We start from the raw sequence: 14689 nt of genomic DNA on the forward strand, positions 1-14689 counted from the left end.
GGAGATGCTCACGAATTTCAGAGATAAAGAACGAATTTTCTTACTTGTTGTATATTTTGTCGTCTTTTATGTTATACTTTTACGTATTGCGCAATATCTGAATCATAAAAAATCGAAGAAAATAACAAAACAGTGACGCAGTGAACGAACGCAGCAATGCCGCAAGCGTGCCGCACGTCAAGTGAGAGGGGGCCTTTAGTGTGTTTGCTATGTTTCAAGACTTATTTATTTGTTTCAAGACTTAATGCTCAATTTGTTTTATCGTTGCGTTTAACATACCTTTTCGATTAATTTGTACATTGCATAGCATGCTCACGCACATAAGAACTAGCAGGCCGAAGTGTCCTCTGAGCCTGGGCCGAAGTGTCCTCTGCCTGGGGCCGAAGTGCCCTGGACTTTGGGCCGAAATGTCCGGGCCGAAGTGTCCATGTGCCGAACTGTCCTGATACCGAAAAAATCATTAAACTTACTGACTTAAGCTAAGGGCACAACCCGCCGTACATGCAAGTACGTGCTGTCTACGTGCCAAAACGTGGGCAATATTTTGGGGATCCGTAAGTGGTAGTAGCCTGTGTTTACACAAGCTCTCGCTGGCTGCAGTTAATTACCCCTTCGAGACGGCAATTGTATGGCCGGCCGCTAGGGGCGCGATTTTCGTCAGGCTATAAGTGGTAAGTACCGCCTCCGTACGACGGATTTTGGAGCACGCAGACACGCTGTAGAACTTAAAGTGTAGGCAAAATTTCGCGGATTCACCCCCTGCACAGCCTGAACGTCTTCAGAATTACATGGCGGACGTGGCCTCCAAAAAAACGTACGGACAAATTGCACGTACGGTGGGTTGTGCCCTTATATATATATATATAGCTTTAGGCTTACACAAACAATAGAAACTTGAGTCTTTGGCTCTTGACAAGAGTGGGATCCCTCGTCTTCCACTGTCTCAGTAAAAGCTAGAAGTCGAACCGCAAAGGTTGAGTTAGTCTTAAGTGCCATAACACTAATTGATTCAAAAACATTTTATCTTAAAATAGTTCGTTTTGATACTATTTTTTTACAGTGTAGGACCAAGAAAAATAAATGACCTAAAATGTTACATATTGTTTCTTTTTATTCATTAGAAAGGGTGTAAAGTTTATGTTTGCAATCGTTTACTGCGTATGCTGTGCAATAAGCTTAGTTGGTGAACATTTGAGGAAAATTGATAGTTTTATGTTGATTGAGTATTATGGTTTGATGCAGGGGAATCTTACAGTATCGGTTGCTTGGCACTCAGCCGACAGTTACCTGAGGTCAAACCGTTTTTAAATCGATTTATGAACAATTTGACCACGTACGAACTTTGAAGCTGCCGCTTAGTCAGAAGTTAAATATTGACCGAGGCAACTTACAGACTATAGCAAATCTTAAACAGACCTAGATACATGGAGATATCATACTTAACTTACCAGTTTGAATAGGGTTAATAAAAAATATAATTTGTCTTCTTCTGCTTCCAAAAAAAGAAGTCAGACCCAACCTATCTAGATATCGTCAACACTAGTATTTGAGTAATCTTTTTGTACAATAATGTTTATCACAGTTCATTGTTACAGGCATATCCCCTATCTTGTTTCTACCATGTTCTTGCAATTCGCCTACGGGCTAGCCTGGGAACCATACCATCGAGGCGCTCGGCGGTGTAGGGGTGACCGCCCGTACAGTTAATTGGTACAGGCCGGGGGAGTTCTTACGGGGTTAGATTAATTTAGTCAAAAGGCCGGCTACAAGCTCTATCGGCGAAATCTCAAAGGGCAGCTAATCAGACAGGCTGACAGAAGCAGGTCGGTGCCGGGTAAAGCTCCCCAAAGCCGACCGCGGAGAATGGTACCCAGGCTACCTACGGGCATGAATTACGAACTTGGAAATTGCTTTCTTTTGTACCCATTCTTTTGTAAAGGATGGTTACGTTATGCCTAGGTTACACATAGCCGAATTTGGATCCCGACTCTCTCCCGACTATGGTTTAGGAGTGATTCGGGAGCTAGTCGGCTGTAGTCGGCTGGCGTTCGGCTGAGTCGGCTGGCGTTCGGCTGGCGTTCGGCTGAGTCGGCTGGTGTTCGGCTGCTCCATCCGAATGTTTTGAAATGTTCAAAACATTCGGCTCTGAACGGCAACTCTGGAATGAGTCGGTTGGTGATCGGCTGGTGTTCGGCACCGTCGGCTAGTGTTCGGTTGGTGTCCGGGAGTAAGTCGGCAGTCAAATTAAACCTTAACCACGCCATAAACATTGCTGGTTTACTCCCAGCTCGTTTCCAACTTACCAATGATTCATCCCAAGACCGTAGACAAATCTCTGCTAACTCATTTCCAAGCAAAAAGACTATTGCCAGGACGTAGACGAATCACCCCCGAACTTCACACGACCGACATCCAGCCAAAAACAAAAAGAACCATAAATGCCGCACTGGAGCTATATGTGATCCAAATTTGATCTCTTGGTGATGCTTACAAAATAGAAGAAAGGATAATCTTGATTAAAAACGAAAATGAGCACTCTTTTGAAAATCGCTGATTATGTCTATTTCAAGTCGGGAGAGGATTAGCAATCGGTTGGGGATCAGTCAGGAGTGATTCGGCAGTCTGGGCTAGAGGTCGGGATGGTTGGTGATAGGTTAGTTAGCATTTGGGACACAGTCGAGAGTAAGTCTTTTACTGGTCGGGAGATGTTCGGGACATGTTCGGCGCTAAAGAAATAGGCGTGGCCTAAACTGGTCAGACTACTCCCGAACTACTGCCGACTTGGGTCGGCTAAGAGTCGGCTAGTGTTCGGGAGCCAAAGTCGGCTATGTGTAACCTAGGCATTACCTGGTATTCGTCATTCTCTGCGTTGCCCGCTACGTTCAGACCTACAGACATAACGATATGAGTAATAAATGTGACTGATTTTTACAAATAATGTAATGAAGTGCACACATTATTGGCGGCTACTGGGCTACTGGTAAAAAAGAAAGACTAGGGCCAGGAATGATTTGGGACGGGTTCTGATTTTCAGGCAGATTTACAAGTGGCATAAGATAGTATCAAAGCTGGCTAAGGAGTACAACTGGCAAAAGTGTACCTAAACAGCCACGGTAGTAAAAACACACTCCAAGGCCGGCTTCACTACTAGTACTCTGTCAGCTCTAATACGATCTTAAACTACCGTAGGATCTGCTTGGAGATTAATGGGTTCAGCTTTTGGGGATCAATTCTTTAAATCGGACAGGAAACGTAGTACTGTCAGAAAATCTATAAACACTATGACACTGAACTGTGCAGCAAACAAAAATTACATGTAACGTACAGGACAGAAGGAAGGAATAAAAAAAAATTGACAGGAAAATTTTTCTTCTACATGTAACAAACATGTTTGTAGATTTGTAACGTTTTTGCGTTTGGATTTTGCTGCATTTTTCATGTTGATATTTACCTTCCTTACTTTTTTGTATCCATCATAGATAAAGGCTTCAGTTACGTTGGTAAATATCTACAGCTAGTGAAGCCCCTGAGAGTAGCTACCAACATGTTGAGAGAGAGAGAGAGAGAGAACAGCCATACCATAGTCCTTATAGTTTCAATGTACCTGTTTCTTTTTGGTTGTCATATAAAAAGGTATTACAGGAGTTACAAGAGAGAGAGAGAGAGAGAGAGAGAGGGAAAGAGAGGGGAGAGAGAAAGAGGGAGAAAGGGAGGGTGTGAAAGAGGGGGAGGGGGGTAAACAGGTGATGACTGACCGTAGTGTATCATGGGTATCCGTTACCATATAAAATTTAACTTCTTGTCTGTGACGTGACAAGTAGATGTAGACAGTAACCTCACGTCTGCAAAATATGTGCAGGTGTACAAACTAACCTGGTAATGTGTCATACCTGGTATCTCTATCACACCCTCAGGAACCACGGTCACACCCTGGGTTGGGTAGCTGAGGGGCACAGAGCCATTGGCAAACAGCAACGTGTCCGCTGCGGACTCCGTTCTAAAGTACGGAATAGAAACGGAACGCGTACGCATAGTGATCTCCAACCAGTTTGGCTCAATGAAGAGGGACTATTCCACTAGTCGAGACAAAGAAGACGGACGCTATGTATAATATCGCAAAGGCGGCGGCAGCAAATTTCTTTTGTGGGGGGAAATATTGGTGATAGATTTGTGAGCATGTGGAGGGTCGAAGTGGAGTTCATGTCGGGAGCAACATTTTTTTTATTAAAAACAACAACAACAATGGTACATTTGTCAACCACTAAGACTAGTGTTTGTACAGTCGAGTACTATTGCACATGGAGGGATAACATATACTGGTGTGTCTGGACGAATTACATGTGTAACTTAACATGCAGTACACGGGCAGTGAAACAGTCAGGAAAGACAAATACATGTAGTACATTTGTCAAAATACTGGGAAACCTTAAGGAATATGTACAGTCTGTTATTACACTATGATCAAACATGGAGTAGTCTAACAATAGGTGGGGTTCATGCCAAAATATCAATAGTAAATTTGTACAATCAATCTACATTGGCTGTCAGTCTACTATTGTATATCCGTTCTTCGAAGTCGGGAGCAACATTTGCGTGACATCACAGACAGCCTACCGTGACGACGGACCCTTTCACTAATTCTCATAAGCCTACACGATGACACGGACCAAGCATTCCCCTTCCTGTTCTTTGTTCTATTCTCGGTAAAAGACATGGTAAGAGGGATATGCCTTTTAACAGGAATAGAACAAAGAACAGGAAGGGGGATGCTTGGTCCGTGTCAACGCCGACGCTCCCCAATACATTTTCACCATGTCCAGCGCTTAAGGCGCGAGCCGTCGCAAGGGAGGTTTGGGAAAATTTAAAATCTGGATCCCTTGAAATACCATTTCCTGCATTTTGTGGGGCAAATTTTGCTGGTGGACTAGCTACTAGTAGGTTGATGAAATTTCTATTGGTGAAAAAATACACATGGGTTTCGGCTTGATTTTTTTGGGGGGGCCATGCCCCTACTCTTCAAGCAGAGGTTAGGCTCCCGGGCTGTTTTTAAACGTTTTGTTGAGTCGTTTGTATCGGCTTTCTATTTTGTCATATTTCTTGAAGTACGCCAGCAAAAAAGGTTTTGACACAGCAAGATATACAAGAACAAAAGATTAATAGAAAGCCCGATAAAAACGACTAAAAAAAACGTTAAAAAAAAACCCGGAGCCTAACCTCTGGCTTTTAAAGAACCATGCCCCCCACACCTATTTTTGTGGGGGCGACTGCCCCCACTTGTCCGCCCCCACTGTATCAAAAAGTCTTATTTCCATGCCCTGTATATATATTTATGCATGTGTTTAGTGCAATGCTATTGAAGTGTTTATGTTTTATGAGCGGGAGGTTAACTTGCATTCTAGTTCGTTAGTTCGTTGGCTTTACAATTCACGTGAACGCCAGATGGATTTGTAGATCGGTCAGAGTTCGCCGAAATTCAACATCGCCACCAAATTGCGCATCGATGGGACATTTTGTTTCTTTGTTTGTCTGTTTGTTTGTTTGTTAGAACTTCTATTTATTCATGAAAGATCAAATCGGCCAGCAGGGACAACGTAAGGGTCAAATAGAATATAACAATGATGTAGATTACATTATTAAGGTGCTAATCAATATATCAACATACATAACTACATATACATAGTACACAACACACAGTAGAGAACAGTGTAGTTAACATACTTTCAAGACTAGAAGTGTCCATCTTAACAGTATAGCAGTAGACACAGCAAAACTTAAACAAACATTTGAACAAAAAACTTTAAGTGATCTTTATTCTTAGGTCACCGCTCTAGAATGTTATTTAGAACAGATGTTAGTACCTGCCTACACCAACAAACGCACAACAACACAGTGCTACACAGCGCTCTTCAATATAAACATGGGTTAAACGCAATCTATCTCGGCATTCTTTGCGGGTGTTCTATCTGCGATAAATTCTATTGCACTAATCAGAATTGCTCTGAAAACTGATAGACGGTCACTGAATCGTCGGTTGTTATTCATTCGTTTATTTCTGTATTCTTTTACCAGTGTAAGCTCCCATCAGTGACTGATAATGCTTTTAAGGAGGCCAACGATAAACTGGAAAGGGTACAGAACCAAGCTGCCCGATTCTGTACAAACAACTACAACAGGGATTCTAGTGTTACCAAAATGAAAACAGATTTGCAGTGGATGTCACTTGAAGACAGAAGGAAAATGTCCAAACTTTCCATGATGTACAAAATGACCATTAAAGTGGTGGACGTACCAACTGATAAGTATCTAATACCAGCTCAAAAAGAACAAGAAACCTAGGATTGATGTGTTCAAAATTCGTACTTTCCCAGAACTATCGTAGAGTGGAATTTGTTATCGCCAAGTACAATAGAGGCATCTTCTCTGGGTAGTTTTAATCAAAGAACGCTTGCAGATAGATGTGCAAAAGCTAGGTGTGATGGGCCGTTTGGTGTAATATAATCAGCTGCAGCCGCGCCGCGTGCCTGCGAAGCTGGTATGTTACGCCGAACGTCGGTTATACCGGCTATATAGATACAGATACAGATACAGATACAGATACAGATACAGATACAGAACGATTTAAGTTAAGCTTTCAGAATTAAAACTGACTCAAAACTGCAAGTTGTGTAACTATTACATTCTGATGACCTGCTTGTAAGTTGTTGGTTGCTCATAGATCCTATTTGTGAGTAAAAGACATTAATGTTCAAATTCCAATATACGTTCTTTCGACATGCTTACCTCAGTCTGTACTTGTGTAGTTCTTGTTTCTTCCTCTGTAGCACCTCCTCCTTTTCGTCTTTCGGAATAGCGTTGGCGAAGACTAGAGCCCTTTTAGAGCAGTTGCACCGGCTATCTGCGACCTGGTCATTCAGTCTGCAGGAAGTAAAGACAGTGGTTTAAAAAGTGTAGCTCTCAAGCACTAGGCGTTGACGGTTACATTTTATACGGATTTATTTTCGGCTAAAAATTTTGTTCTGTGTACAACTAAGTGCCCTAACTAACAAACCAAACAGCAAACACATTTGAGATGATCTGATTTTTGGCCCCATTTCTACCAAGACGACGCTCTGGCCACGTTCTCTCTGCGACTTCAAATAAACCAAACTCAGACTGAAACCAAACGATGCACACATACGTTTCCGATCGCAGTGAGAGCGCAGCGTGATTTTCGTCTTGCGTAAAGGTGCCTCAATACCTGCTTTTGAATTTTAGTTAAACACCGGCTGGAGCTCGCCGAATTTCAAAATTGTCTGAGCGTCGGCCGTATTTTTTCGCTTAAAATCTTAGTAATTGTCTTTTCTGTCTTTTTGATGCACAGCTGACATCAAACGGAGGCCTAAATTACAAACGGACGAACTGCTAAAAACCGCTCGAAGCCCTTGTAACCGCCAGGACGTCGACCGTACTTTGGCCGAAAATGCCCATTTTGAGCTCGCCGACACGTCAGCCGAACTCAGGTCTTCATTTGTAACTAAAATTGTAAGTAAAGGGCTTAAAAACTCCTTCACACGAGAATCGAAATGAGCCGGAATGCTGTCTGAATAAAGATTCTTTGTATGTTCCTTAGTCTGTACTATACTACGAGAGTGGTACGAGTTTTGCAAATTATTCATTCCGGCTGATTCTGTTTAATTCCTGCTAAATCGGTTTAAGGATGAAGGCAGGTTCAGGGGTGCTACTTCTGACTGTTATCAGCCAGTGTCACCTTTTACTCTCGCTTTGAAATCATCCTGCCGTGGCGCGTTGGTACACCCGATCCCTCGATCTCGGAAGTTAAGAAACGTGCAGTTCAGACAATACTTGGAATGGAAGACCACGAAGGAAGACTGGATGTTGTAGCCGGATCATATGGAAGACTCTTAAAAATGTTACATACTTCTTTCTCTGCAAAGAGGAAGACTACGGAAGCTAAACACACTTCACTTTCGGTGGACTGGCCCCCTGCTGTAGTGACTTACATATGTGTAACCCAGTGGCTTTAAAACGGAGATGCGATGATGCATGGCAACTTTAGCTTGAGCTTTGAACTTTAAGTACACTATTGTACTCTTTTACCTATGGCCGCTACGCTAAATGGTCTGTTGGCTTCTAAACATGTGGGTAAACATTGAGAGCAATGCGAGGAAACGGTTAAGTGGACGCCTGAAATGCCATGCCCCCCTAAGGTTACCGGGGTTACGTGCTTCCCGTGTTGCTGTTGTTCTTTTACGTGTTATTCTACCTGTACTCTGAATTCATACATTCATGGCACGTTACAGGCACTACAGTCCACCGACTACAAAAAGCGCACGACAAGGCCATGCTAAAACTAACTTAATTCAGCCAGTTGTACTGCAAGGTATAACAGGCTGCAACGTTGTTTTAGTATGTCCATGTATGTATGTATATGTATATGTATATGTATGAATAAACCAATTGATATGAATGGTATCCGCGCGCGCATTAATTTTCGGCCGCTTCCAAAGAAAAAGGTTTGAATCAGGCAGTATATCGTAAAAAGCAGCAGTAAAATGAACAAATACATGCCGTAGATTACACAAAAATATCGGGTAACGTATACTCATATCATAAAATGCCAGTGTAAATTCCAAGATTAAAGGATAAGGCATGAAATCACTAAAATGAAGAATCTATTGTCTGGTATACAGTAGCATATTATTTTGCATTCAGTCATCTTGACCACATAGATTTCATAATAACTCTGTAACATATATTGACAGAGGGTTGCGCGTATTTTTCACCAGAAAACCGCCACTGTCACATATAAGCCATACTTTGTGCCTTGTATAATTGTTGTGAAGTTATTATTATAAGCGAGGCTCGGGCGATTGCCGCGGAATCGTCGTCCGATCGATTTTCGTCAAATGTGACAGGGGTATAACGAAGGCAACTTTTATTTTTGGCCAAACTTTACATTTCTTCGCACGCAGGCATCAGTTTTGGAGTTACAAGAGGATGCCATCCATATAATCAAATCAACGTGGCCTTGTGCTGAATATATGGCTTGAAATTTACAGCTTTGACAAGGACCCCAAAGGGGGGGGGGGGGATGTGCCCTGTCTGGCTGCTATTTAATGTCAAATTGTCAGTCGGAAGATTTCTATAAAAGATATGTTGCTTGAAATTTTTCATAAAAACTCTATATGCTTTATAGATTGTTCTAATTTTTCTGTGGGCGGAAACAAGCAATGCGAACTCCCCTGCTGTTCGTGCACACCGCGAGAATTGTGACAGACCAGGAAGTAATAATAAGTCGCGATAAATACGTCCAGTTTGAAATTCCCTACCAGGCTGTGACAGAAACAAACATATAAAACTTGTAACGGCTCTCGCCTTTGGCGCTGGATATGGTGAAAATATGTTGCGAGACGGTCGCTCTAAAAACCGTTTGAACTAATAGAAATTTCATTATCGAAATTAGCTTAGTTTACAAGTAGATGTTTCTCAATGCAGAAAATGACGTTTCAGGGGGTCAAGATTTCAACATTTTCTTCGGACCTCCCTAGTGACGGCTTGGGCCTCCGGCGACAACGACATCGTGAAAATATGTAGGAGCGTGGGTCGTCGCCCTCAAACACATTTTTTTTAAACATAAATGGAATTGAATTTAGCATAGTCTGCCAGCAAAAACTGTCCCTCAAAATGCAGAAAATGGCGATTCAGAGGACCAGATTTCAAAATTTCCCCAGACCAACCTGGAAATCGTGAAAATATTTTTTTGGATATAACCCTCAATATGTGTCTTTGTAATATAATTGCTATTCAACCTTGCTTAGTCTGGCGGCAAAATGTGCCCCTCAAAATAAAAGAAACAGCGTTTTAGAGGGTCAAGATTTCAACTTGCATGCCCCCGGACCAACCCAGGATTGTCGCAACTCCGGTGTTCCATGTGCAGCAAAAGTTCGCCCACTATACGAAATTTGCTGCCGCCGCTTGTTCATAGAAAACGGCATGACAGCAGACGGGTACTTACTGTTGAATGGGCTGTGTCTGCAAAAGATGTATCGTAGGTTTGCTGTAAGGTGTTTTCAATTCCACCGTCTTCCTTACATAGGTGTAGCTGACGATACCAGTCAACGTTGCCACAAGAACACACATAGCGAAGGCCGCACCAAACACAAATGTACGGGACGCCGCCATCTTGAACATGGGCTCTTCTATTGTGTTGACGGACGTTTTCGCATCTATCATGTGATCAATATGTTATATTACTACTCCTAAAATCCCTCAGAGAAATCAGCAAATTATAAACACAATATTTCTAGTGACATCTATAATTAAGTCAAAGTCATTTGATAGCTCTCAATCTTGGTATAAATTCCGCGAGGTTCTGTACTCTGACTCTAAATGAAGTTTGCACCTTGACCGCTAACTCAGCACTGTTGTTTAGAGAAGCACATACCATACACAACATCTTGAACATTCTTTCGTGTTGACGGACATTTTCGCATGTTTCATGTGATCAATATGTTATATTACAACTCCTAAAATCCCTCCGAGAAATCAGCAAAATTAATTACAAACACAGTATTTCTAGTGACATCTATAATCAAGTCAAAGTCATTTGATAGCTGCGCTCTCAATCTTTGTATAAATTCGGTGGGGTTCTGTACTCTGACTCTAAATGAAGTTTGCACCTTGACCGCTATCTCTGCTTGACCGCTAGCACTGTTGTTTAGAGAAGCACATACTGCATGCTCTTTTCCGTAAGGCGTAGGCAGGCCATTTTAATTCCCGTAATTCGTAGGGTAAGCTATTTTATTTCACGTAATTCGTAGTGAGGATGGAAAATTTACCGTAAAGCGTAGCCAGTGTATTTCACGTAAGGCGTAATCTAGCCTAAAAATTTCACGTAAAGCGTAATTAAGCCTAAAAATTACCCGTAAATCGTAGCTGGCCTCCCAAATTTCGTAAGTCGAAACGTAGTCTACCAGTAAATTTAGTCCTTCAAAACACAGGAAATTGCGTTTCAGAGGATCAAGATTTCAAAATTCGCCGGACCTCACTTGCGACTCCTTTCACCTTCGGCTTCGGTCATCGACATGGTAAAAATATGGTATATACCCTCAAAAATCTTCTTTTTTTTTGCAAATAGAAATGTCATTGAAGTTAGCTTAGTCTGCCAGCAAAATTTGCCCATCAGAATGCAGGAAATATCATTTTAGAGGGTCAAGATTTCAAAATTTCCATGGTCCTCCTTGTGCCGCCTCGCGCCTTTGGAACTCGAAATTCTGAAAATATGTTGGGGATGTGTGTCAACCTCAAAGATCTGTTTTGCTAATAGAAATTTGCCCATCAAAATGCAGAAAATATCGTTTTATAGAGGGTCAAGATTTCAAAATTTAGCCGGATCTCCTTTGCCACTCTATTCACCTTCGGTCATCGACTTCGTAAAAAATATGTATCATGGCTGGGGGATGTGACGTGTCAACCTCAAACAGATTTTTTACTGATAGAAATGTAATTTCACTTAGTTTTCTATAATAGCCAAAAAAACTGGCGTTTCAGGGGGGCAGGATTTCAAAATTTTCCCGGACTTTCCTTCGGCGCTCGACGTTGCAAAAATAAGTTGGCTGGCGTCACCCTCATAAGCTTACGCTGAACCCCTGGGACTCTTTAATTAGAAATGCCATTTAACTTAGCTTTGTTTGCCAGCGAAAATTTCCCTTCAAAATGCAGGGAATAGTGTTTCAGAGAGTCAAAATTTCAATCTTTCTTGCGGAGCACGACCCCGCCTCTGTCGAGTGTTGCCAGCCTTCCAGAATTTAGCGTAAACCGTTGTCAGCCTGTCTGAATTTAGCGTAAAACGTTGCCTGCCTTCGTGAATTTAACGTAAAGCGTTGTCGACCGTCCCGAATTTAGCGTAAAGCGTTGTCAGGACCCCCCATGCAGACCCTCACACAACACAGGTCCTGAAATTTTGTTTACGTTACGCTTACGCTTGAAAGCAAAACAAAGAGTATACCAAAGCCAAAAATTGCGTTCGTTTCGTTCTCGTGACAACCAAACTGGCCTACGTGATGTCCCTACCACACCTGTGGTGCTAACAACCACGGGCTTTGTTTAGTTTAGTTTTACAACCATAAACACTCATATATATCAGGTCAAACAAAAGTTCAAAGACAACCACTTGTTAGGGGTACGACGGTATCAGAGACTCCGTGAATTTTCCTATTGAAAAATGTAATTTTATTAGCAACAGTCAGTTTAATCATTAATAAGATACAAATAATTTATCGTTACTATTCTGGTCGTTACAGCCCACTTGCGTGTCGTTTGCGATTCAGGTCTACTTGGTGACGATATAACCACATTTGTGCGACTGAACGGGACCTGGATAAAAGTAGTAGCAAAGTATTTGAGGCCAAATGACAGTTGGTTGTTATATACTGTGTCTGGGGTATTGGAAGGCCGAGCCCATATTCACTCTCTCCTTCTACCGCCATATTCAAACCTGGGTGGAGTTTGGAAAGTCGTGTCAAGTGCCTTTCCTAAGGACGCAATATTATGTCTAGTCCGGCGCGCCGTAAATCCGTCGGTCCGGTGTTCCTCGTCTGGCACCAACAAAAGTGCAGCTGCTAAGGCTTTTGTTTAACTTCAAGAACTTGTCGTGAACTCAAGGTTCAGTGTATGGAACCTATAACAAGGGATGACTTTCCACTTGAAACAGGCTTGACTTTGTAGGTTGACTTACCTGTGGCATAGCATGGCGTAAGGGTAAGAGTGTTAGGTAACTTCCCGACCTATTGGTAGTCAGTTCACCCCATAACGCTGGTCTCATTGCTGCACGTAGGGGTGGGTACCGGTACAAAACAACATTTTTTCTTGTTGGACCAGACAAGACAAAACTAACCAGAAAAAAATCAGTGGACAAGATATTGGACCGATTCGAAAATGAAGTAAGGGTTAATGACCTGCCCCGATATGTATATGGTGTCATAGCGCCTGGTCCTTTGCCATAACCACCGAATAAAACCACCGAGTGAGCGAAGCGAACGAAGTGGTACTACCCCCCCCCTACCCCCCCCCCCCCCTGGAGTCTGTACTTATTCCCTCTGCTCTGATATATGTTTCGCTCCTTTTGACTGGCCAATCTCTTACTCTCTTTTGTGTATCGCTCATTCTGATTGGTCAGAATGAATGCACCGGTGTCAATTTGCATCGACACTGGTGCCGGTGTCGATTCATTGTGACCAATCAGAGGAGCGTCCGGCCTGGCCGGAATCTATGTGTTACGGCGTCATAACCAACGTGGAACGGGGCCTTCTGATTGGTCCGCGGCGCCTGGTTATATGATAATGAGATGCAAATAATTCCTCTGCCACAGTAACTGTAGATGTATGTCATGTCCTGTTGTTGAGCATTACAGTTTATATTTTACATTCTTACTGTACTTAAAAATATTGCGTATGATTTTGATTGAAAAAAAAACCATGTGTCATAATACTGCAATCTTTGTATTCAAACCTGTTTCAAAGCCATCCCCTCTTGCTCGTGCATCTTTATTCATTTTCCCGATATAGCATATGTGTAGCTTTACTTTTTATTGGTTCATATCATCTTGCTTTAAAAGTAAATTGGACGTCTCCACTTACATTTAGGGTGTCGAGAATTCTGAGTTCTTGCAAATCTGAGTTCTTGCAATATGACCTCCCTGCCCCACTGGCCAATGCCTAGCACACTATGGCTCAAAGACGACCCCTGGCGTCAGAGAAAATTTTTGCATCATTTTCTTATGATCACGAACACGAGGGTGAACAATTAACAAAGAAAGGTCCGAACCAGATGCACAGATGCACAGATCAACCAAAGATCATTTTACATAAATAAAATTATTAAGATTCACAATACAAACCTCATTTTTTTCTCAAATTGATTTTAAAAGTACCCAGTAGTCTATTTGTTCATTATTGCATGGATCTGGATGGAGTTTGTTGACGGATGTTGTCTTCTGCCCATGGATTATCAACATTCCTTACAGGCTGTGGTTTTTCGCCCTGTTCACCCACAGTGAGAAGTACATGGTTCACCAAATATATATGTGTCTAACAACGCGCGTAACATGTGTCCGACATTTTTGAAGACAAGATTATACCAAAGGAATGCCACAGGTGGTCGTCCTGCCTAGAAGTCGTCTAAGGTAAGGTTGGACTATTACCGGTTGAAAAATACCTCCAATACTTCAGCGTACCATAATATGTTTTAACTGCTATGGCACTAAGACCTACTTTGCTGTAGCATAATGTGTGTACCTACATGAAGCATGATAACTGTGTAGAGTACGTAGAACAAATGTATTTAAACCCTCCTTCGATGGCGTAAACGTTAATAGTTGCAGGTTTTTTTTTTTAGGGAACGGAAGCTCAACATGTTACTATTTTTAAGCAAGATGTTTTTAGAAGATACATTTAGCCCATATTCCTTACCTATTTAAGCCCTTATTACTTAAAATCTATTCGGCTCCCGAATAAAACAGATATTCAATGTGATACCCTGTGAAGATATCAGGACCTACAATGTTTGTATTCATAACTGTGACATAGGATCCGGAAATGGTGCCACGTACGATTTGAACGCCATTTCGGTATACACATGGATATTTACTTCTGGTAAAACGTGGTGACTTTAACGTAACACGAATTTCAAT

At 42.0% G+C, this 14689-nt stretch overlaps 1 protein-coding gene across 1 annotated transcript; it reads right to left on the reverse strand.

The window, feature by feature from the left end:
• Positions 1-2847: 2847 nt before the first annotated feature.
• On the reverse strand, positions 2848-10348 carry LOC118430498 (beta-1,4 N-acetylgalactosaminyltransferase 1-like; the record flags this gene model as incomplete). The annotated part of the gene is given in 4 exon segments (XM_035841407.1): positions 2848-2888; positions 3891-3997; positions 6781-6915; positions 10016-10348. Coding segments are annotated over 4 exon segments (501 nt in total), but the record flags the coding sequence as incomplete, so codon positions are not given.
• Positions 10349-14689: the final 4341 nt, after the last annotated feature.

The sequence above is a fragment of the Branchiostoma floridae genome, chromosome 14 (assembly GCF_000003815.2).
Source record: "Branchiostoma floridae strain S238N-H82 chromosome 14, Bfl_VNyyK, whole genome shotgun sequence".
NCBI classification, from domain to species: domain Eukaryota; kingdom Metazoa; phylum Chordata; class Leptocardii; order Amphioxiformes; family Branchiostomatidae; genus Branchiostoma; species Branchiostoma floridae.